Source organism: Bombina bombina, chromosome 4 (assembly GCF_027579735.1).
Source record: "Bombina bombina isolate aBomBom1 chromosome 4, aBomBom1.pri, whole genome shotgun sequence".
NCBI classification, from domain to species: Eukaryota; Metazoa; Chordata; class Amphibia; order Anura; family Bombinatoridae; genus Bombina; species Bombina bombina.
Genome location: NC_069502.1, coordinates 860,845,124 through 860,871,438, shown reverse-complemented (window position 1 = coordinate 860,871,438; position 26,315 = coordinate 860,845,124). Strand labels below are relative to the sequence as shown.

Below are 26,315 nucleotides of genomic sequence, written 5' to 3'. Positions count from 1 at the left end.
AACGCTATGGGCGCCCTAGATGTACTTGGCGCCATTTGAGCGTGAGTCCCTTGAGCGGGAGTCAAAGGATCTGACACGTGGGGAGAGTTAGTCGGCATAACTTCCCCCTCGTCAGATTCCTCTGGTGATAAATTTTTTAAAGACAGAATATGATCTTTATTGCTTAAAGTGAAATCAATACATTTGGTACACATTCTAAGAGGGGTTCCACCATGGCTTTTAAACATAATGAACAAGGAGTTTCCTCTATGTCAGACATGTTTATACAGACTAGCAATGAGACTAGCAAGCTTGGAAAACACTTTAAATCAAGTTAACAAGCAAATATAAGAAACGGTACTGTGCCTTTAAGAGAAACAAATTTTGTCAGAATTTGAAAAACAGTGAAAAAAGGCAGTAAATCAAACGAAATTTTTACAGTGTGTATAATATAGAAGTTTTTTAACAGTCACACCAAACTGCCACAGCCTTGCTGTGGACCTACCTTCCCCAATAAACGATTTTGGAAAGCCTAAGAGCCCTTTAGAGATGTCCTATAGCATTCAGGGGACTCCTGGAGGAAGCTGGATGTCTCAGTCTGTAAAAGTTACTGCGCAAAAAAGCGCTAAATTAGGCCCCTCCCACTCATAGTAATACAGTGGAAAGCCTCAGGAAACTGTTTCTAGGCAAATTTAAGCCAGCCATGCGGAAAAAACTAGGCCCCAATAGTTTTATCACCAAAGTATATATAAAAACGTTTAAACATGCCAGCAAACGTTTTATATTGTAAATATAAAAGAGTATTACCTCAGAAAGTAAGCATGATACCAGTCGCTATTAAATCACTGTATTCAGGTTTACCTTACATAAATTTGGTATCAGCAGCATTTTCTAGCATTCACATCTTCTAGAAAAATCTTAACTGCACATACCTCATAGCAGGATAACCTGCACGCCATTCCCCCGCTGAAGTTATCTCTCTTTTCAGTCATGTGTGAGAACAGCAATGGATCTTAGTTACAACCTGCTAAGATCATAGAAATAACAGGCAGATTCTTCTATTTTTCTGCCTGGAACAAAATAGTACAACTCCGGTACCATTTAAAAATAATAAACTCTTGATTGAAGCAAAATAACAGCTACATTTCACCACTTCTCTCTTACTACCTCCATGCTTGTTGAGAGTTGCAAGAGAATGACTGGATATGGCAGTTAGGGGAGGAGCTATATAGACAGCTCTGCTGTGGGTGTCCTCTTGCAACTTCCTGTTGGGAATGAGAATATCCCACAAGTAATGGATGATCCGTGGACTGGATACGCCTTACAAGAGAAAGCATACAATTTTTCCAAAACTGCTTTAAAAACATCAAATCGTTCCAATTTTATGATAGAAGCATCCCAACTATGCAGCTAAGTTTGCCCCACAAGGAAAGGAACACTTAACCCTTATTAGAAAAAACGGATAATTAGAAAACGTTTATATCCATAAAAAACACCCCGTACACCTCGCCACAGCCCTGCTGTGGCGCCTACCTGCCCTCAGGGGTCTGCAAAACCGGGTTAAAGCTTCGATTTGGCCCAATACAGTCACAAGGGCCCACCGGAGTTGGAGCTTGCTGCTTGCCTGACAAAAACAACTGTGCAACTGAGGCGCGAAAATAGGCCCCGCCCATCACACTCGATGCCTCTCAGCCCAAATGAACCGCACCAAAGCGGTCTAAAAACTAGCCATGTGGGTTCATAAACCCCAAAAAGAAAGCCATGTGTACCCTCTAAATAAACATGCAAAACGTCTCTCTAAAAACGTTATCAGCACTCCCAGTTATGTAAACGTTTGCTCACAAACATTCAAAACTCAGTGTCAACCATTTTTTCTAAGCCCATATCTGCAAGCTCAGTAATACCCCTCTATATATTTTAGGATTACTGCTTACCCTTTCCCTCATGGGGATACTGTCAGCCAATTCTGAAATACCACAGACTCTCCAGAAAAAAATGACTGAACAAACCTCACAGCTTATATCATGAAAAACGTTCCTCACACTGAAGTTTCATAAGTACTCCTCAGCCATTCTGTGGGAACTGCGCTGGATCTTAGTGACAACTGCTAAGATCATCAGCCTCCAGGCAGAAGTCTTCATCCATCTGCTGCCTGAGGGAAAATAGTACACACCGGTACCATTTAAAATAAAAAAACTCTTGCTTGAAGAAAATAAAAACTAACATTTTTTTACCTCTTTCACTTTACCCTTTCTAGTACTTAGAGTAGGCAAAGAGAATGACTGGGGGGTGGAGTCAAGGGAGCAGCTTATATAGAAAGCTCTGCTGTGGTGCTCTTTGCCACTTCCTGTTAGCAGGAGGATAATATCCCACAAGTAAAGGATGAATCTGTGGACTCGTCGTATCTTATAGAAGAAATAAACATTGTCTGATAAATTTGGATAAAAATGACATAGTAGTAAAAACCCCCCAAAAAAACATGATCCGGGTTCCATATAACAGAAAGCAGGCAAAACCAGTTACTAGAAGTAACACATTAATAAAGTGCCCATATACAGGTATTTGCACCAATAAATAAATAACAGAATTTATGCTTACCTGATAAATTACTTTCTCCAACGGTGTGTCCGGTCCACGGCGTCATCCATAACTTGTGGGAATATTCTCCTCCCCAACAGGAAATGGCAAAGAGCACAGCAAAAGCTGTCCATATAGTCCCTCCCAGGCTCCGTCCCCCCAGTCATTCGACCGACGGACAGGAGAAAAAAAAGGAGAAACTATAGGGTGCCGTGGTGACTGTAGTTAAAAGAAAGAAATTTATCAAACCTGATTAAAAAACCAGGGCGGGCCGTGGACTGGACACACCATTGGAGAAAGTAATTTATCAGGTAAGCATAAATTCTGTTTTCTCCAACATTGGTGTGTCCGGTCCACAGCGTCATCCATAACTTGTGGGAACCAATTCCAAAGCCTTAGGACACGGATTAAGGGAGGGAGCAAATCAGGTTACCTAAACAGAAGGCACCACGGCTTGCAAAACCTTTCTCCCAAAAATAGCCTCCGAAGAAGCAAAAGTATCAAATTTGTAGAATTTGGCAAAAGTGTGCAGAGAAGACCAAGTCGCTGCCTTACATATCTCATCAACAGAAGCCTCGTTCTTGAAGGCCCATGTGGAAGCCACAGCCCTAGTAGAGTGAGCTGTGATTCGTTCAGGAGGCTGCCGTCCGGCAGTCTCGTAAGCCAATCGGATGATGCTTTTCAGCCAAAAGGAAAGAGAGGTAGCAGTAGCTTTTTGACCTCTCCTCTTACCAGAATAAACGACAAACAGAGAAGACGTTTGTCTGAAATCCTTTGTTGCTTCTAAATAGAACTTTAAAGCACGGACTACATCTAAATTGTGTAACAAACGTTCCTTCTTTGAAACTGGATTCGGGCACAAAGAAGGCACAACTATTTCCTGGTTAATATTCTTGTTGGAAACAACTTTTGGAAGGAAACCAGGTTTAGTACGCAAAACAACCTTATCTGAATGGAACACCAGATAGGGTGGATTACACTGCAGAGCAGATAATTCAGAAACTCTTCGAGCAGAAGAAATAGCAACCAAAAACAGAACTTTCCAAGATAACAACTTGATATCTATGGAATGCAAGGGTTCAAACGGAACCCCTTGAAGAACTGAAAGAACTAAATTTAGACTCCAGGGAGGAGTCAAAGGTCTGTAAACAGGCTTGATCCTGACCAAAGCCTGTACAAAAGCTTGAACATCTGGCACAGCTGCCAGTCGTTTGTGCAACAAGACAGATAGAGCAGAAATCTGTCCTTTTAGGGAACTCGCTGACAATCCCTTATCCAAACCTTCTTGTAGAAAGGAAAGGATCCTGGGAATTTTAATCTTACTCCATGAGAATCCCTTGGATTCACACGAACAGATATATCTTTTCCATATTTTATGGTAAATCTTTCTAGTCACAGGTTTTCTGGCTTGTACCAGAGTATCTATCACAGAATCCGAAAACCCACGCTTAGATAAAATCAAGCGTTCAATTTCCAAGCAGTCAGCTGGAGAGAAACTAGATTTGGATGTTCGAATGGACCTTGTACTAGAAGATCCTGTCTCAAAGGTAGCTTCCATGGTGGAGCCGATGACATATTCACCAGGTCTGCATACCAAGTCCTGCGTGGCCACGCAGGAGCTATCAAAATCACCGAGGCCTTCTCCTGTTTGATCCTGGCTACCAGCCTGGGAATGAGAGGTAACGGTGGAAACGCATAAGCTAGGTTGAAGGCCCAAGGCGCCACTAATGCATCCACTAGAGTCGCCTTGGGATCCCTGGATCTGGACCCGTAGCAAGGAACCTTGAAGTTCTGACGAGACGCCATCAGATCCATGTCTGGAATGCCCCATAATTGGGTCAACTGGGCAAACACCTCCGGGTGAAGTTCCCACTCCCCCGGATGGAAAGTCTGACGACTCAGATAATCCGCCTCCCAGTTGTCTACTCCTGGGATGTGGATCGCAGATAGGTGGCAGGAGTGATCCTCCGCCCATTTGATGATTTTGGACACCTCTCTCATCGCCAGAGAACTCCTTGTTCCCCCCTGATGGTTGATGTAAGCAACAGTCGTCATGTTGTCTTATTGGAATCTTATGAATCTGGCCTTTGCTAGTTGAGGCCAAGCCCGGAGAGCATTGAATATCACTCTCAGTTCCAGAATGTTTATCGGGAGAAGAGACTCTTCCCGAGACCATAGACCCTGAGCTTTCAGGGAATCCCAGACCGCGCCCCAGCCTAATAGACTGGCGTTGGTCGTGACGATGACCCACTCTGGTCTGCAGAAGCTCATTCACTGGGACAGGTGATCCTGGGTCAGCCACCAACGGAGTGAGTCTCTGGTCTTCTGATCTACTTGAATCACTGGGGACAAGTCTGTATAGTCCCCATTCCACTGTTTGAGCATGCACAGTTGTAATGGTCTTAGATGAATTCGAGCAAAAGGAACTATGTCCATTGCTGCAACCATCAACCCTACTACTTCCATGCACTGAGCTATGGAAGGCCGTAGAATAGAGTGAAGAACTTGACAAGCGTTTAGAAGCTTTGACATTCTGACATCTGTCAGGAAAATCTTTATTTCTAAAGAATCTATTATTGTCCCCAAGAAAGGAACTCTTGTCGACGGAGACAGGGAACTTTTTTCTATGTTCACCTTCCACCCGTGAGATCTGAGAAAGGCTAGAACAATGTCTGTGTGAGCCTTTGCTTTGGAAAGAGACGACGCTTGAATTAGGATGTCGTCCAAGTAAGGTGCCACTGCAATGCCCCTTGGTCTTAGAACCGCTAGAAGAGACCCGAGCACCTTTGTGAAAATCCTTGGAGCAGTGGCTAGCCCGAATGGGAGAGCCACGAACTGGTAATGTATGTCCAGAAAGGCGAACCTTAGGAACTGATGATGATCTTTGTGGATAGGAATATGTAGATACGCATCCTTTAAATCCACGGTAGTCATAAATTGACCCTCCTGGATTGTAGGTAAAATCGTTCGAATAGTTTCCATTTGTTTAGAATTTTTAAATCCAGAATTGGTCTGAAAGTTCCCTCTTTTTTGGGAACTACAAACAGATTTGAGTAAAACCCCAGACCTTGTTCCACAGTTGGAACTGGGTGTATCACTCCCATTTTTAACAGGTTTTCTACACAATGTAAGAATGCCTGTCTCTTTATTTGGTTTGAAGATAAGCGAGACATGTGGAACCTTCCCCTTGGGGGTAGTTCCTTGAATTCTAGAAGATAACCCTGAGAGACTATTTCTAGTGCCCAGGGATCCTGAACCTCTCTTGCCCAAGCCTGAGCAAAGAGAGAGAGTCTGCCCCCTACTAGATCCAGTCCCGGATCGGGGGCTACCCCTTCATGCTGTTTTGGTAGCAGCAGCAGGTTTCTTGGCCTGCTTACCCTTGTTCCAGCCTTGCATCGGTTTCCAAGCTGGTTTAGTCTGGGAAGCGTTACCCTCTTGTCTAGAGGTTGCAGAGTTGGAGGCCGGTCCGTTCCTGAAATTGCGAAAGGAACGAAAATTGGACTTATTCTTAGCCTTGAAAGGCCTATCTTGTGGGAGGGCATGGCCCTTACCCCCAGTGATGTCTGAAATAATCTCTTTCAATTCTGGCCCAAAGAGGGTCTTAACTTTGAAAGGGATATTAAGCAATTTTGTCTTGGAAGATACATCCGCCGACCAAGACTTTAGCCAGAGCGCTCTGCGCGCCACAATTGCAAACCCTGAATTTTTCGCCGCTAATCTCGCTAACTGCAAAGCGGCATCTAAAATAAAGGAATTAGCTAACTTAAGTGCGTGAATTCTGTCCATAACTTCCTCATACGGAGTCTCTCTACTGAGCGATTTTTCTAGTTCTTCGAACCAGAACCACGCTGCTGTAGTGACAGGAATAATACACGAAATAGGTTGAAGGAGGTAACCTTGCTGTACAAAAATCTTTTTAAGCAAACCCTCCAATTTTTTATCCATAGGATCTTTGAAAGCACAATTGTCCTCAATAGGAATGGTCGTGCGTTTGGCTAGTGTAGAAACCGCCCCCTCGACCTTAGGGACTGTTTGCCATAAGTCCTTTCTGGGGTCGACCATAGGAAATAATTTCTTAAATATAGGAGGAGGGACAAAAGGTATGCCTGGCTTCTCCCACTCCTTATTCACTATGTCCGCCACCCGCTTGGGTATTGGAAAAGCGTCGGGGTGCACCGGGACCTCTAGGAACTTGTCCATCTTGCACAATTTTTCTGGGATGACCAGATTGTCACAATCATCCTGAGTAGATAGCACCTCTTTAAGCAGTGCGCGGAGATGCTCTAATTTAAATTTAAATGTCACAACATCAGGTTCTGCCTGCTGAGAAATTCTTCCTGAATCAGAAATTTCCCCATCTGACAAAACCTCCCTCATTGCCACTTCAGATTGGTGTGAGGGTATGACAGAAAAATTATCATCAGCGCCCTCCTGCTCTACAGTGTTTAAAACAGAGCAATCGCGCTTTCTCTGAAATGCTGGCATTTTGGATAAAATATTTGCTATGGAGTTATCCATTACTGCCGTCAATTGTTGCATAGTAACAAGCATTGGCGCGCTAGAAGTACTAGGGGTCTCCTGCGTGGGCAAAACTGGTGTAGACACAGAAGGAGATGATGTAGAACTATGTCTACTCCCTTCATCTGAGGAATCATCTTGGGCAACTTTACTATCTGTGACAGTACTGTCCTTACTTTGTTTGGACGGTATGGCACAATTATCACACATATTAGAAGGGGGAGACACATTGGCTTCCATACATACAGAACATGATCTATCTGAAGGCACAGACATGTTAAACAGGCTTAAACTTGTTAATAAAGTACAAAAACCGTTTTAAAATAAAACCGTTACTGTCTCTTTAAATGTTAAACAGGGCACACTTTATTACTGAATATGTGAAAAACTATGAAGGAATTATCCAATCTTAACCATATTTTCACCACAGCGTCTTAAAGCATTCAAAGTATTGCACCCCAAATTTCAGGCTGTTAACCCTTAAAATGTGGAAACCTGAGCCGTTTACAATTTTAACCCTCTTACAGTCCCAGCCCCAGCCTTTGCTGCGACTTCACCAATCCCAGGGGAGTATACGATACCAAATGAAGCCTTCTAGGGACCTTTTCAATGAATTCCAGACCCACACACATGCAGCTGCATGTACTGATCTCAAAAGTAACTGCGCAGTAATGGCGCGAAAATGAGGCTCTTCCTACTACAGAGAAAGGCCCTTCCTGACTGGGAAGGTGTCTAAACAAGTGCCTGACGTAAAAAACGTTCCCCAAAGTTATAAAAGTGTGAAATTCAACTTCAAACTGTATATAATACCTAAATAAAGCAATCGATTTAGCCCATAAAAGTGTCTACCAGTTTATAGCCCATAATAAGCCCTTTATTCTGTTTGAGACTAAGAAAATGGCTTACCGATCCCCATGAGGGGAAAAATGACAGCCTTCCAGCATTACACAGTCTTGTTAGAAAAATGTCTAGTCATACCTTAAGCAGAAAAGTCTGCAAACTGTTCCCCCCAACTGAAGTTCTATCGGCTCAACAGTCCTGTGTGGGAACAGCAATCGATTTTAGTTACTGCTGCTAAAATCATACTCCTCTCATAAACAGAACTCTTCATCTCTTTCTGTTTCAGAGTAAATAGTACATACCAGCACTATTTTAAAATAACAAACTCTTGATAGTAGAATAAAAACTACAACTAAACACCACATACTCTTCACCATCTCCGTGGAGATGCTACTTGTTCAGAGCGGCAAAGAGAATGACTGGGGGGGCGGAGCCTGGGAGGGACTATATGGACAGCTTTTGCTGTGCTCTTTGCCATTTCCTGTTGGGGAGGAGAATATTCCCACAAGTTATGGATGACGCTGTGGACCGGACACACCAATGTTGGAGAAAAATATGTTACCACATATTAGTCCTAACTGCTCATCTTATTAGAAGAGCGGAACAAAAGAATAACATTAGGTATCAGGAGAGGCTCTTTGTTTCTGTCTATCCTCCTTAAAAGGAAACAACTCTGTTGGTGAGTGCTAATAGAATGAGCCAAGATATATAGTCCACAGCAGATTCATTTACTAAACAAGAAAAAGGAAATTTATGCTGATAAATTTATTTCTTTTACGATATGACAAGTCCACGGATTTCATCCTTACTTATGGGATATCGCCTCCTGGTCAGCAGGAGGAGGCAAAGAGCACCACAGCAGAGCTGTATATATAGCTCCTCCCTTCCCTCCCACTCCAGCCATTCGACCGAAGTTAGGAAAAGAAATAAAAAGCCAAGATGCAAAGGTGACTGAAGTTTAACAAAAATAAAGACCTGTCTTAGAAAATGACAGGGTGGGCCGTGGACTCGTCATATCGTAAAAGAAATACATTTATCAGGTAAGCATAAATTTCCTTTTCTTTTACAAGATATGAGGAGTCCACGGATTTCATCCTTACATATGGGATACAATACCAAAGCTATAGGACACGGATGAAAGGGAGGGACAAGACAGGAACCTAAACGGAAGGCAACACTGCTTGAAGAACCTTTCTCCCAAAAACAGCCTCGGACGAGGCAAAAGTATCAAATTTGGAAAATTTGGAAAAAGTGTGAAGAGATGACCAAGTTGGAGTCTTGCAAATCTGTTCATCAGAAGCATCATTTTTAAATGCCCATAAGGAAGCCACAGCCCTAGTAGAATGAGCTGTAATTCTATCAGGAGGCTGCTGTCCAGCAGTCTCATATGCAAAACGGATGATACTCTTCAGCTAAAAAAGAAAGAGAGGTAGCCGTAGCTTTCTGACCCCTACGTTTTCCAGAAAAAAACAACAAATAATGAAGATGATTGACGAAATTCTTTAGTAGCCTGCAAGTAAAACTTCAGGGCACGGGCCATGTCCAAGTTATGAAACAGACGCTCCTTCTTAGAAGAAGGATTAGGACAGAATGAAGGAACAATAATTTCCTGATTAATATTTTTGTTGGAAACAACCTTAGGAAGAAAACCAGGTTTGGTACGTAACACTACCTAGCCAAGAGTCCCAAACAGTGTCAGCTATAGGGTACAGTTTCTTAAAAATAGGGGAAGGAGAGAACGGGATACCCGGTCTTTCCCATTCCCTTGCAATAATTTCCGAAATTCTCTTAGGAACCGGAAAAACATCGGAATAAGAAGGGACCTCTAAGTATTTGTCCATCTTACTCAATTTCTCTGGTGGGACCACAATAGAGTCACAGTCGTCCAGAGTCACCAAGACCTCTCGCAGCAAAAGACGGAGGTGTTCAAGCATAAATCTGAAGGACATGACGTCCGAATCTGTCGAGTCAGACAGTTCCCCCTCAGACAGGCCCTCCCCACCCCCCCAATTCAGAGCCCTGGGAGGGTACATCGGAGATAGCCATCAAAGCATCAGAAGTCGCAGGGACCACATGGGTCTCTGTCCTACTGCGTTTGCCTTGTAAAACTGGCAACTTAGATAAAACTTCTGTAAGAGTGGATGACATAACTACAGCCATATCCTGCAGAGTGAATGAAGTGGACGCAGTTGAAGAACACGGCGTCGCCTGAGCGGGCGTTAAAGGTTGTGAAGCTTGGGGAGAAAGTTGCGGCATACCCTGAGTCTCATCATGCTGAGAAACATACTTAGATACACTTGCATTAAAGAAAATTTGTTCTTTAAACTGTAAAGCCCTCTCAGTACACGAGGGACAAAAAGATATAGGGGGTTCCACATTGGCATCTAAACACATAGAACATGTACTTCCTGAAGGTCAGCCATGATAAACAAACCAGCAATAGCAATATTGGTCATTTTAATGTGATTAAAAACAAACACTTTTAGAAATTTTGTTGAAAAGCGATATACTGTGCCTTTAAAAATTAAACCCGTATAGTTTTTTACTGCTCCGCAATAAACATGTAATAATAAGGAGCACCACAAGACTTTTAGAAGGTTGTCCTGTATTCTGAACAGTCAAATTATGTATAATGCCTTATAGACTAATTTAAACATTTGCACCTTGCCCCAGCTCTGCTGCGGCGCCTACCTGCCCCGACGAGTCCCTGAATAGACCTCTGTGAACGGCGCTCCTAAGACCGCTTGAGAGATTACTAACACAAGCTGTCTTAGGCCACACCGGAGTTCTGAGAACCTTTCTCTCAACAGTCAGGGTCCGGATAATAAGTGTGCGTCTCAGCGTGCGAAACGCTAAGCCCCGCCCATCGTGGGCGGAATTAAGTCCCCGGCCTCCTGATTAATATTTTAGTAAGAACCGCATGGGAATAAAAATGTCAGAAACCAATTTGGCCGAAGCCATGCAAATAACAAGTTAAGAGTTGCCAATGTGCCCCCACAAAACACACTCTCTTGTCCAACCATTAAATCATTAAAAGTTAATGTCAGAACACTTAGCTGCCACAATCTCCCAGCGTCAAGCCCCTGAACACATCCACCTGATTAAACCTTTATTAGGGTCCTGATAGCACCTGCTGAACTTCACCTAATAAAGAGGGGATACCCATGTACACACTCTTACCCTGTGCAAATTGATTACCCCTTCCCGGTATAGGGAATAAGTGCCAGTCTGTTCTAAGATACTTCAGTCTCCCCAGAAGTAAATGACTGTACATACCTTAATACTGAACGCAGTATGAGGCTGTCCCACACAATGAAGATGTTCCTTTCCTCACCTCCAGCAGATCTGTGTGGACAAACAGGGTCTTAGATAATATCTGCTAAGACCATCAGCAGGGCAGCAAACAGTATGGGAGTCGCTTGAAAGAATGAAGTCTCCCCAGTTCATTGCTTAAAGCCTGTAGCTCGAGCCCTGAGAAAAATAGCACACACTGGTACCATTTAAAAATAATAAACTCTTGATTGAAGAATCTAAACTAACACCTCACTTTACCTCTTCCTATCACTAACACAGGCAAAGAGAATGACTGGAGTGGGAGGGAAGGGAGGAGCTATATATACAGCTCTGCTGTGGTGCTCTTTGCCTCCTCCTGCTGACCAGGAGGCGATATCCCATAAATAAGGATGAAATCCGTGGACTCGTCATATCTTGTAAAAGAAAGTTACTTTATGGTAAACTGTCACATAGGAATGTATTACTCACCTTTGTTATTTGGAAAACTGCTCACATACGGCTCCTCTCTATTCTCAATCTTTGTAACCAGTACAGGTTTCACATGAACATATCCTGTATAGACATAAAAAACAGGTTATGTGAGAAACAGACCACTATATGGTGCCAAAAAATAAACAATTACCATTAGCTGGTTAATCAGTAAAACGAAGATTCACAGGTCCTGCTGCTGAAAGTTATTTTAACTTCATCACAAATAGGTTTATAGTAAAAGATGATATTTTATAGTAAAAAATAAAAACATTTGCAATTATAAAGTATATTGTAAACATTCTTCTAATAAAATCTGAAAAACACTGCAGTGTATTCTATGTGTCGTTAAACTAAATATACAAATAAACAGATGTTATATAACCAAGTTTGATTTTCTCATTTTCATATTTCTATAACCCCTATTTTATTGGAAGATGTTTGTATTTAAAATACACACAATCCATATTCTGACAAAGTTACATATATATTACATAATTAGTATTGTGTGCTCTATGAGAGTGTTATGGGAGGATAGGGGCTCTTTTGGCATTTTAACCACCTGCCACTGATAGGGATATGAGGCTTCTCCATGAATACTCACAAAAGGTAAATATTGCACATATATGCATATAATAAGGTCTCTGTTTCTAAGTCTATCACTTGCATTGGAAATAAGGGTCAATAACAAGATACTGAGCCCCAATAGCACAGTGTGTAATATATGAATGGTGGTGGGACCTCAGCTAGATGAACAAGCAGGGAGCAGTGCAAGGGAAGGGTACACAGGGCTGTATATCTCATGTATGATTTTATTAAGTAACAAATGTCTGTAATAACCAACACACAGATTTTATACCTGTTTAACACAAGCCCAAATTATATGTCACTTATATGTGTTTTCCTCATTGTCTCGTTCTCTGTAGAGTTATATAAATTATTACCTAGAGACCTCAGGGTCTGGTAATTCTCCATCATCACATCCTTATAAAGCTCTTTTTGTTCTTCAGTTAAACAGCCCCACTCCTCCTCCGAGAAATAAACTGCAACTTCACTAAACTCCATTTGTTCCTTAAAATAAAAAAATCAGACCATTAAAAACAAGTTAAACTTGTAATGTGTAAACCACACAGAGCAAACTGTGACAATGACCATGAATAAACCCAGAGTTTGGCCAGAGACCATGAACAGCGCATTTGGTCAGTGAGCTCACTCCCCCTGAGGTTGTGCTCTGTGTGTGTTGTATAAAAGCCGCTCAGCACCAGATGTCACACACAGCAGCAGATAAGTAACAATATGACTAATCGTCCTCACCTCTTTAGTCAACATGTAGATCTCTAAGGTTTGGTTCTTCTCAATTGTCGTCTTGTTGGTTACAAGTCAGTAAGCCTGGCTGTGGTCTCTCAGTGAGGTGTGTGACAAGGACTAACTGGTACCCACCTTGTGACCCGCAGTAACAATCTAAACAAGAGAGGGATGAAGTGCAAATGCTAAAGTAAAGACACAAGAAGACATATCCTTATTACAGAAATAATAGCAATATCTAAAAAAATATTCTGGAAGTATTAGTTACATATTTTGCTATAACAGACATTTATTACTCTGTTAAGGCCAGATAACGAGTGGAGTGCAAACATTTGCGTGCAAGCAATAAGGGGTTTATCGCGGGTGTTTGAGCTTGTCAGGCTTACCGCTGATATTACGATATGAAGGTAAACGCGATCGCTTTAGTGCAATCATGATTTATGCTAGAATGATTACCACTTCAGAGTATATTGCACACAAAAGTTATAAAGGCTCAAAGATATGAGAGCTTAGGTATTAGAAGAAAAAAAAAGGCAAGCAAAGGGCTTTAACATAGAGATACATACAACATACATATACATGTCTAAAGATTATATGTCTATATATGTATACATATGTATATATCTGTGTGTATATATATATATATATATATATATATATATATATATATATATATATAGTTTCGTTATTCATGCACTCACTACCAGCCTTCTTATCAATGTTAGCCCGGGTGTCTCCTCCAGCAAACATCCACCAGAAAATTCAAGTATAAGGGCACTCACAGGACTTCCTTTAACACAATATTATTCATATACCAATACTCAGTTTTTCATCACATACAAATCAACGTTTCGGCTTACAGTTCAAGCCTTTTTCAAGACTATCTGATCATGTTAGGTGCAATTTCTCAGCGTGTATATCACCATTGTGAGCAGCCTCACAATGGCGATATACACGCTGAGAAATTGCACCTAACACGATCAGATAGTCTTGAAAAAGGCTTGAAATGTAAGCTGAAACGTCGACTTGTATCTGATAAAAAACTGAATATTGGTCTAAGAATAAAATTGTGTTAAAGGAAGTCCTGTGAGTGCGCTAATACTTGAGTTTTCTGGTACATATATATATATATATATATATATATATATAATTCAAAAGAAATTTGCTGGAAGTTGAGCTCTCCCTGAGCGTCCTCTCAGTCTCGAGTACCCGGCACTATAGAGAGTGGGCGGGAGACACACCCCCTGTAGAAATCCTCTTCATTGGCTGCAGATCCAAACGTGTCTGCCACACACGCTTCCAAACAAATGCAGAGAGTCAAAGTGGAAGTTGCGCTCAATGAACTCAAGGAATTACCAAAGTCAAGAACATCCAGGAAGGAGGTTAAATAAAAACCATATTTATTAGAAAAAATGTTTAAAAGTGAAAACAAGGACCAAAAATAAAAGTCCTGTAAAAAAGCCAGCAGTGACTCAGTCAATTAGGTTAATGAGCTGATCCTCATGCATGCATGCATGCATTTAGCGTGTATTTACTATAAATATTTAACATTCAAATGTTCTGCACACAGCAAAATATGTTTCTGTATTGATATATATATATATATATATATATATATATATACATACACACCTATTTATAATCGTGTGTGTGTATGTATATCTATATATATGTGAACAGTAAAGATTTTTGGAAAGACCAGAGAGTGCAAGTTTGTTTCGTCTTATCTATTGATTGTACTAGCACCCTGACAGCTGTTGGACTGAGTGAGAGTGCGCATCTTGGAGATAAATATATATATATATATATATATATATATATATATATATATATATATATATATATATATATATATATATATATATATATATATTGTACACCCACTAGCACTTCACCAGTGTCTAGCTTGTCCCCTATCACCACTCATACAGTGTCTTGACACTTTGAGACTGTTGATTTTTATCAGTTCAGTTTCCCTAATTTATGCAACAGCTTCAAAGTTGCCCGATGACAGATTACTCCTGATCACCTGGATGATGGGCTAAGCCATAACTAATTGTAGCCCCAAGTCTTCTGAGCAGGACAGCTCATGGGAAAAAACTGACTTCATCACAAGGTGAAGGGCTACAGCTGATCTAGAGATATCATTATGGCAATAGTGCCTAATAGGTTTGTGCTAGCTACGATTGCTACTTTGATTGCTTTATGCCAGTAGTATAACACTTGATATTGTACATTAACCCAGTTTCTCCCAATTATGATGTGTCTTCTTTTCTGTCAGCCAATTAACCATTACATTACAAAATGGTCTCTACAGAGAAAATGAGTAGTTTCAAATAATTTATTCTTTTTTTAATCTATGTTTGCATTGTTTTTAAGTCCAGGAAAAACCCTGTGGATATGGTTATCCTACCTCCTGGTGTTTAGTGCACCCAGTATATGTCAAGCCATTATAAATAGCATATTGAAGTGAAAAAGTGGAAAATAGGTCGCCATAACTGACAAAATTGTCTAATGAATACAATTGTGTTAAAACATGAAATTGTGTATTGCTTAAATCTAAAGGCCACTTCTCTCTTCTTATCCTCCTTGACCTGTCTACAGCCTTTGACATTGTTGACCACCCTCTTCTGCTCCAAACCCTCCAATCCTTCGGCATCTGTGACACAGCTCTCTCGTGGTTCTCTTCCTATCTGACTAACCGTACATTTAGTGTAGCCTTCTCCGGAGCATCCTCTGCCCCGTTACCACTTTCTGTTGGGGTACCTCAAGGCTCTGTCCTCGGTCCCCTTCTCTTTTCAATCTACACGTCATCATTAGGTTCCTTAATAAAGTTCCATGGGTTTCAATATCATTTGTATGCCGATGACACCCAAATCTACCTCTCTGCACCAGGCCTACCTCCTTCCTTACTAACCCGTGTCACTAACTGTCTTTCTCATATCTCATCTTGGATGTCCTCTAACTACCTTAAGCTAAATCTCTTCAAAACTGAACTCCTTATTTTTCACCCTTCTTCCAATGTCTCCACCCCCAAAATTGATATAACTGTTGATAATTCCATCATTACTCCTTCCCCGCATGCCCGATGTCTTGGGGTCACACTTGACTCAGATCTTTCCTTCACTCCTCACATTCAGTCCTTGGCTAAAGCCTGCCGCTTCCACCTTAAAAATATCTTTAAAATTAGACATTTCCTTACACAAGATACAACTAAGATTTTAATCCATTCTCTCATCATTTCCCGCCTCGACTACTGCAACTCCGTCCTCTCTGATCTACCTAGCTGCCGCATAGCTCCTTTACAATCCATTATGAATGCCACTGCCATGCTCATCTTCCTTACTCGTCGATCTTCATCTGCTGCGCATCTCTGCCAATACCTTCACTGGCTTCCTCTTGCCTCTAGGATTAAACACAAAATCCTCACTCTGACATACAAAGCTCTCAACTGCACTGCTCCCCTCTACATTTCAGAACTTGTCTCCAGATACTCTCCCTCCCGTCTGTGGTGACATTTTATCACTGGAATATTCACTTAGCTGTTATTGGGATCCCTTCCCCCAGGTACACCTTTCTCTCTGAACTATAGACACTCCCATTGGTCTTTTTGAGTGGCATTTGATAAGCCACTCCCTTTTGAATTGGGTTATAAAATATTGTAACACCAGAGCCTCTGCCTCTCTTTTGTATCCTGGGCATGCTGTAAAGATGGATGATGTTGGACACAGAGAATCTGGCTAAGTATTTTTGGGATAATATTCTGTGTAGCACAATTGGGGTTAGTTTAGAAAAGTTGCCCTGTATCTTAAAATGTGGACTGTATCTGTAAAATAGATTGATATATATATACCTGTAAATATTTATCTTATTATTAACATATATTGATTCCTAAATAAACTGTTTGACAAATAATGGAGGATCCTCATATAGTTTATTTTCACAATTTATCTGTGTTGGTTTTAGTGGTACCACCATAGAGATTTAGTATATTATATTTAGTAGAAAGTAGAGATATTTTAAATTAATAGATAACCACATTTTGGCGGCCATGAAGTTGTAGACGAATCCATATGCCATTTAGTTTTGCAGGAATCAAATGAATGTTGATTTATTTTAAATTTAACTGCAGTAAATGTAGATTTGATGTTTTATAGCAAAGTTTTTGTATGCAGTACTTTATTTAAAAAGCGCAAATAGTGGTTGGTTTTCAAAGGCCTGTTGTATGTCTCAAGAAAAGCATGGCTTTAAAAAACCTGTATTTCTAGTCTGTATAAATTTGCATTTTTGCATAGGGGAAGCACATAATGGTTGGTTTCAGCAGGCCTGCTGTTTGTAGCTTACTAAATCTTAAATAACCCCCACAGTGTTATCTCTGTGTTTGTGTTGAAAAGAGATTTTAAAAAAAAAAAAGCATGTGATAAGAGGCAACCCTAAAAGGCTTAGAAATCAGCATATGAGCCTACCTATGTTTGGCTTCAACTTAGAATACCAAGAGAAAAAAAGCAAGTTTGATGATGGAAGTAAATTGTGAAGTTGATTATACTAGACTGTCCCTTTAACTCTTGTATTTTTCTTGTTTTTGGAAACTGGATACTTTTATTGTTGAGCCAGTTTTCTATCAATTTCCTAATGAATTTTAAAGACATGTGTTGTGTTGGTCCCATCTAAATGTTTTTACAAACAAAAGCTTTACAGTACTATGTAATAGCTGCCAACAGTAAGTTTTTTTTTATTTATTTCTTTTTACAAAGGATTCATTTCTGTGAATGTGTTACACCCAGAGCTGTAGCTTGCCCTATACATAAATTTAATTCTGAATTGTATGGGAAATTGTGTAGAATTTAAAGTTAAGAAATTACAGTTTAATTAAGCTTTGTTTTGGGTAACAAAGTTAAAAATTTGCATTTCCTGTGTTTGGAGCAGAACCTGGAACCAAAACTACAGTTGAAATTAGCATTTAGAAGTTTTATAGAATCTTCCTGTACTTAAAATATTTTTATAATTTTTCCTCAATTTGGGAAAATATCAGTAAAAAGGATTCCTTGCTTTGCTTTGTTCATTTATTTTATTTAGGTTAGTATTATTGATGGTTCACACCTTTTAAAAGAGAACAATATTTAATTTTTTAATTTTGTTCTGCTTAATTTCTGTTTAGTTTCATTGCCCTATAGAGATTATAATTCCTTGCATTTTGGGCAGTTAAAATAGTCTGGCAAACTATGCTGTGAGAGACACACAATAGTCTGTTCCCCAGATTTAAAATAAAGAATAATCAGCAGTGGTTAGAAAAACTAAATTTAACTATATTACCACCTCTGCTGGAATGCTGACCTGCTTATAACAGATCTAATTCCTACCCATGGCTTAACTGCTATGTCCTTTGTTATGTAAAATTAGCATCTCAATGGTATCTTGTACATCCTGTGTTAACATTTAAAAAAAAAAAAAACTACTATGCTGTGAGAGACACACTATTCTAGTATATAATATATATAGAATTTTTTTTATTTTTTATTATTTTAGTTCTAACGGCTATCTGTTAAAAATGTCTGGAAAAAACTATATTTCACAGGAAATCTGTGATTACTTTAACAATTACATTCATAAATATAATGGTCCATTCCTCATCCCAGAAGCTAAAAACAACAAGTGTGAAAGTGTTTTAGATATACTAACACAGGTATTAACTCTTAAAAAGATGAATAATAATAAAAGAAAATGTATGATAGCGCAGGCAGTGATTTCAACTATAAAGAGATTAACAGACATTATTGGAGAACTTACAGAGCAAAATAAAGACCTTAAATTAAAGTTAGATAACACACAGACTGACAGAGATTGTATTAAGCTTTCTGCTTTAACTAACACCATACAGATCAGTAAATTACAACAAAAAACATAATTTATGTAAGAACTTACCTGATAAATTCATTTCTTTCATATTAACAAGAGTCCATGAGCTAGTGACGTATGGGATATACATTCCTACCAGGAGGGGCAAAGTTTCCCAAACCTTAAAATGCCTATAAATACACCCCTCACCACACCCACAAATCAGTTTAACGAATAGCCAAGAAGTGGGGTGATAAGAAAAAAAGTGCGAAGCATATAAAATAAGGAATTGGAATAATTGTGCTTTATACAAAAAAATCATAACCACCACAAAAAAGGGTGGGCCTCATGGACTCTTGTTAATATGAAAGAAATGAATTTATCAGGTAAGTTCTTACATAAATTATGTTTTCTTTCATGTAATTAACAAGAGTCCATGAGCTAGTGACGTATGGGATAATGAATACCCAAGATGTGGATCTTTCCACACAAGAGTCACTAGAGAGGGAGGGATAAAATAAAGACAGCCAATTCCTGCTGAAAATAATCCACACCCAAAATAAAGTTTAATGAAAAACATAAGCAGAAGATTCAAACCGAAACCACTGCCTGAAGTACCTTTCTACCAAAAACTGCTTCAGAAGAAGAGAATACATCAAAATGGTAGAATTTAGTAAAAGTATGCAAAGAGGACCAAGTCGCTGCTTTGCAAATCTGATCAACTGAAGCTTCATTCCTAAACGCCCAGGAAGTAGAAACTGACCTAGTAGAATGAGCTGTAATCCTCTGAGGCGGAGTCTTACCCGATTTAACATAGGCAAGATGAATTAAAGATTTCAACCAGGATGCCAAAGAAATGGCAGAAGCTTTCTGGCCTTTTCTAGAACCAGAAAAGATGACAAATAGACTAGAAGTCTTTCGAAAAGATTTAGTAGCTTCAACATAATATTTCAAAGCTCTAACAACATCCAAAGAATGTAACGATTTTTCCTTAGAATTCTTAGGATTAGGACATAATGAAGGAACCACGATTTCTCTACTAATGTTGTTGGAATTCACAACCTTAGGTAAAAATTCAAAAGAAGTTCGCAACACCGCCTTATCCTGATGAAAAATCAGAAAAGGAGACTCACAAGAAAGAGCAGATAATTCAGAAACTCTTCTGGCAGAAGAGATGGCCAAAAGGAACAAAACTTTCCAAGAAAGCAATTTAATGTCCAATGAATGCATAGGTTCAAACGGAGGAGCTTGAAGAGCTCCCAGAACCAAATTCAAACTCCATGGAGGAGAAATTGACTTAATGACAGGTTTTATACGAACCAAAGCTTGTACAAAACAATGAATATCAGGAAGAATAGCAATCTTTCTGTGAAAAAGAACAGAAAGAGCAGAGCTTTGTCCTTTCAAAGAACTTGCGGACAAACCCTTATCTAAACCATTCTGAAGAAATTGTAATATTCTCGGAATTCTAAAAGAATACCAAGAAAAATGATGAGTAAGACACCAAGAAATATAAGTCTTCCAGACTCTATAATATATCTCTCTAGATACAGATTTACGAGCCTGTAACATAGTATCAATCACAGAGTCAGAGAAACCTCTGACTAAGAATCAAGCGTTCAATCTCCATACCTTTAAATTTAAGGATTTCAGATCCGGATGGAAAAAAGGACCTTGCGACAGAAGGTCTGGTCTTAACGGAAGAGTCCATGGTTGGCAAGATGCCATCCGGACAAGATCCGCATACCAAAACCTGTGAGGCCATGCCGGAGCTATTAGCAGAACAAACGAGCATTCCCTCAGAATCTTGGAGATTACTCTTGGAAGAAGAACTAGAGGCGGAAAGATATAGGCAGGATGATACTTCCAAGGAAGTGATAATGCATCCACTGCCTCCGCCTGAGGATCCCGGGATCTGGACAGATACCTGGGAAGTTTCTTGTTTAGATGAGAGGCCATCAGATCTATCTCTGGAAGCCCCCACATTTGAACAATCTGAAGAAATACCTCTGGGTGAAGAGACCATTCGCCCGGATGCAACGTTTGGCGACTGAGATAATCCGCTTCCCAATTGTCTACACCTGGGATATGAACCGCAGAGATTAGACAGGAGCTGGATTCCGCCCAAACCAAAATTCGAGATACTTCTTTCATAGCCAGAGGACTGTGAGTCCCTCCTTGATGATTGATGTATGCCACAGTTGTGACATTGTCTGTCTGAAAACAAATGAACGATTCTCTCTTCAGAAGAGGCCAAAACTGAAGAGCTCTGAAAATTGCACGGAGTTCCAAAATATTGATCGGTAATCTCACCTCCTGAGATTCCCAAACTCCCTGTGCCGTCAGAGATCCCCACACAGCTCCCCAACCTGTGAGACTTGCATCTGTTGAAATTACAGTCCAGGTCGGAAGAACAAAAGAAGCCCCCTGAATTAAACGATGGTGATCTGTCCACCACGTTAGAGAGTGTCGAACAATCGGTTTTAAAGATATTAATTGATATATCTTCGTGTAATCCCTGCACCATTGGTTCAGCATACAGAGCTGAAGAGGTCGCATGTGAAAACGAGCAAAGGGGATCGCGTCCGATGCAGCAGTCATAAGACCTAGAATTTCCATGCATAAGGCTACCGAAGGGAATGATTGAGACTGAAGGTTTCGACAAGCTGTAATCAATTTTAGACGTCTCTTGTCTGTTAAAGACAGAGTCATGGACACTGAATCTATCTGGAAACCCAGAAAGGTTACCCTTGTTTGAGGAATCAAAGAACTTTTTGGTAAATTGATCCTCCAACCATGATCTTGAAGAAACAACACAAGTCGATTCGTATGAGACTCTGCTAAATGTAAAGACTGAGCAAGTACCAAGATATCGTCCAAATAAGGAAATAACACAATACCCTGTTCTCTGATTACAGACAGAAGGGCACCGAGAATCTTTGTGAAAATTCTTGGAGCTGTAGCAAGGCCAAACGGTAGAGCCACAAATTGGTAATGCTTGTCTAGAAAACAGAATTTATGTTTACCTGATAAATTACTTTCTCCAACGGTGTGTCCGGTCCACGGCGTCATCCTTACTTGTGGGATATTCTCTTCCCCAACAGGAAATGGCAAAGAGCCCAGCAAAGCTGGTCACATGATCCCTCCTAGGCTCCGCCTACCCCAGTCATTCGACCGACGTTAAGGAGGAATATTTGCATAGGAGAAACCATATGGTACCGTGGTGACTGTAGTTAAAGAAAATAAATTATCAGACCTGATTAAAAAAACCAGGGCGGGCCGTGGACCGGACACACCGTTGGAGAAAGTAATTTATCAGGTAAACATAAATTCTGTTTTCTCCAACATAGGTGTGTCCGGTCCACGGCGTCATCCTTACTTGTGGGAACCAATACCAAAGCTTTAGGACACGGATGAAGGGAGGGAACAAATCAGGTCACCTAAATGGAAGGCACCACGGTTTGCAAAACCTTTCTCCCAAAAATAGCCTCAGAAGAAGCAAAAGTATCAAACTTGTAAAATTTGGTAAAAGTGTGCAGTGAAGACCAAGTCGCTGCCCTACATATCTGATCAACAGAAGCCTCGTTCTTGAAGGCCCATGTGGAAGCCACAGCCCTAGTGGAATGAGCTGTGATTCTTTCGGGAGGCTGCCGTCCGGCAGTCTCGTAAGCCAATCTGATGATGCTTTTAATCCAAAAAGAGAGAGAGGTAGAAGTTGCTTTTTGACCTCTCCTTTTACCGGAATAAACAACAAACAAGGAAGATGTTTGTCTAAAATCCTTTGTAGCTTCTAAATAGAATTTTAGAGCGCGAACAACATCCAAATTGTGCAACAAACGTTCCTTCTTTGAAACTGGTTTCGGACACAGAGAAGGTACGATAATCTCCTGGTTAATGTTTTTGTTAGAAACAACTTTTGGAAGAAAACCAAGTTTAGTACGTAAAACCACCTTATCTGCATGGAACACCAGATAAGGAGGAGAACACTGCAGAGCAGATAATTACTCTTCTAGCAGAAGAAATTGCAACTAAAAACAAAACTTTCCAAGATAATAACTTAATATCAACGGAATGTAAGGGTTCAAACGGAACCCCCTGAAGAACTGAAAGAACTAAATTGAGACTCCAAGGAGGAGTCAAAGGTTTGTAAACAGGCTTAATTCTAACCAGAGCCTGAACAAAGGCTTGAACATCTGGCACAGCTGCCAGCTTTTTGTGAAGTAACACAGACAAGGCAGAAATCTGTCCCTTCAGGGAACTTGCAGATAATCCTTTTTCCAATCCTTCTTGAAGGAAGGATAGAATCTTAGGAATCTTAACCTTGTCCCAAGGGAATCCTTTAGATTCACACCAACAGATATATTTTTTCCAAATTTTGTGGTAAATCTTTCTAGTTACAGGCTTTCTGGCCTGAACAAGAGTATCGATAACAGAATCTGAGAACCCTCGCTTCGATAAGATCAAGCGTTCAATCTCCAAGCAGTCAGCTGGAGTGAAACCAGGTTCGGATGTTCGAACGGACCCTGAACAAGAAGGTCTCGTCTCAAAGGTAGCTTCCAAGGTGGAGCCGATGACATAAAAAACTCTAAGCCATCTCCGTGGAGATGTTGCCTGTACAACGGCAAAGAGAATGACTGGGGTAGGCGGAGCCTAGGAGGGATCATGTGACCAGCTTTGCTGGGCTCTTTGCCATTTCCTGTTGGGGAAGAGAATATCCCACAAGTAAGGATGACGCCGTGGACCGGACACACCTATGTTGGAGAAAAGAGAATCTCAGGAACTGAAAATGATCTGGATGAATTGGAATATGCAGATATGCATCCTGTAAATCTATTGTGGACATATAATTCCCTTGCTGAACAAAAGGCAATATAGTCCTCACAGTTACCATCTTGAACGTTGGTATCCTTACATAACGATTCAATAATTTTAGATCCAGAACTGGTCTGAAGGAATTCTCCTTCTTTGGTACAATGAAGAGATTTGAATAAAACCCCATCCCCTGTTCCGGAACTGGAACTGGCATAATTACTCCAGCCAACTCTAGATCTGAAACACAATTCAGAAATGCTTGAGCTTTCACTGGATTTACTGGGACACGGGAAAGAAAAAATCTCTTTGCAGGAGGTCTCATCTTGAAACCAATTCTGTACCCCTCTGAAACAATGTTCTGAATCCAAAGATTGTGAACAGAATTGATCCAAATTTCTTTGAAAAAACGTAACCTGCCCCCTACCAGCTGAACTGGAATGAGGGCCGTACCTTCATGTGAACTTAGAAGCAGGCTTTGCCTTTCTAGCAGGCTTGGATTTATTCCAGACTGGAGATGGTTTCCAAACTGAAACTGCTCCTGAGGACGAAGGATCAGGCTTTTGTTCTTTGTTGAAACGAAAGGAACGAAAACGATTGTTAGCCCTGTTTTTACCTTTAGATTTTTTATCCTGTGGTAAAAAAGTTCCTTTCCCACCAGTAACAGTTGAAATAATAGAATCCAACTGAGAACCAAATAATTTGTTTCCCTGGAAAGAAATGGAAAGTAGAGTTGATTTAGAAGCCATATCAGCATTCCAAGTCTTAAGCCATAAAGCTCTTCTGGCTAAGATAGCCAGAGACATAAACCTAACATCAACTCTAATAATATCAAAAATGGCATCACAGATAAAATTATTAGCATGCTGGAGAAGAATAATAATATCATGAGAATCACGATTTGCTACTTGTTGCGCTAGAGTTTCCAACCAAAAAGTTGAAGCTGCAGCAACATCAGCCAATGATATAGCAGGTCTAAGAAGATTACCTGAACACAGATAAGCTTTTCTTAGAAAAGATTCAATTTTTCTATCTAAAGGATCCTTAAACGAGGTACCATCTGACGTAGGAATGGTAGTACGTTTAGCAAGGGTAGAAATAGCCCCATCAACTTTAGGGATTTTGTCCCAAAATTCTAACCTGTCAGGCGGAACAGGATATAATTGCTTAAAACGTTTAGAAGGAGTAAATGAATTACCCAATTTATCCCATTCTTTGGAAATCACTGCAGAAATAGCATTAGGAACAGGAAAAACTTCTGGAATAACCGCAGGAGCTTTAAAAACCTTATCCAAACGTATAGAATTAGTATCAAGAGGACTAGAATCCTCTATTTCTAAAGCAATTAGTACTTCTTTAAGTAAAGAGCGAATAAATTCCATCTTAAATAAATATGAAGATTTATCAGCATCAATCTCTGAGATAGAATCCTCTGAACCAGAAGAGTCCAAAGAATCAGAATGATGGTGTTCATTTAAAAATTAATCTGTAGAGAGAGAAGATTTAAAAGACTTTTTACGTTTACTAGAAGGAGAAATAACAGACAAAGCCTTCTTTATGGATTCAGAAACAAAATCTCTTATGTTATCAGGAACATTCTGCACCTTAGATGTTGAGGGAACTGCAACAGGCAATGGTACATTACTAAAGGAAATATTATCTGCTTTAACAAGTTTGTCATGACAATTATTACAAACAACAGCTGGAGGAATAGCTACCAAAAATTTACAGCAGATACACTTAGCTTTGGTAGATCCAGCAGGCAGTGATTTTCCTGTAGTATCTTCTGGCTCAAATGCAACGTGAGACATCTTGCAATATGTAAGAGAAAAAACAACATATAAAGCAAAATAGATCAAATTCCTTATAAGACAGTTTCAGGAATGGGAAAGAATGCCAAATATCAAGCTTCTAGCAACCAGAAGCAAATGAAAAATGAGACTGAAATAATGTGGAGACAAAAGCGACGCCCATATTTTTTAGCGCCAAATAAGACGCCCACATTATTTGGCGCCTAAATGATTTTGGCGCCAAAAATGACGCCACATCCGGAACGCCGACATTTTTGACGCAAAATAACGTCAAAAAATGACGTAACTTCCGGCGACACGTATGACGCCGGAAACGGAAAAGAATTTTTGCGCCAAAAAAGTCCGCGCCAAGAATGACGCAATAAAATGAAGCATTTTCAGCCCCCGCGAGCCTAACAGCCCACAGGGAAAAAAGTCAAATTTTTGAGGTAAGAAAAATATAATAATTCAATGCATAATCCCAAATATGAAACTGACTGTCTGAAAATAAGGAAAGTTGAACATTCTGAGTCAAGGCAAATAAATGTTTGAATACATATATTTAGAACTTTATAAATAAAGTGCCCAACCATAGCTTAGAGTGTCACAGAAAATAAGACTTACTTACCCCAGGACACTCATCTACATGTTTGTAGAAAGCCAAACCAGTACTGAAACGAGAATCAGTAGAGGTAATGGTAAATATAAGAGTATATCGTCGATCTGAAAAGGGAGGTAAGAGATGAATCTCTACGACCGATAACAGAGAACCTTATGAAATAGACCCCGTAGAAGGAGATCACTGCATTCAATAGGCAATACTCTCTTCACATCCCTCTGACATTCACTGCACGCTGAGAGGAAAACCGGGCTCCAACTTGCTGCGGAGCGCATATCAAC

General features: G+C 40.1%; 1 protein-coding gene across 2 annotated transcripts in view; it reads right to left on the bottom strand.

Annotated features, from left to right (window-relative positions):
• Positions 1 to 26,315, bottom strand: part of LOC128657321 (gastrula zinc finger protein XlCGF26.1-like) — a 149,161-nt gene that overhangs the window by 80,357 nt on the left and 42,489 nt on the right. For both annotated transcript variants that reach the window (XM_053711621.1, XM_053711620.1), the window contains 3 exons: positions 12,991 to 13,137; positions 12,621 to 12,747; positions 11,677 to 11,760 (listed from right to left, as the gene is read on the bottom strand). In XM_053711621.1, coding sequence (XP_053567596.1) covers positions 11,677 to 11,760; positions 12,621 to 12,747; positions 12,991 to 13,005 — 226 coding nt within the window. In that variant the 5' untranslated portion in view covers positions 13,006 to 13,137. The remainder of the gene's footprint in view (positions 1 to 11,676; positions 11,761 to 12,620; positions 12,748 to 12,990; positions 13,138 to 26,315) is intronic.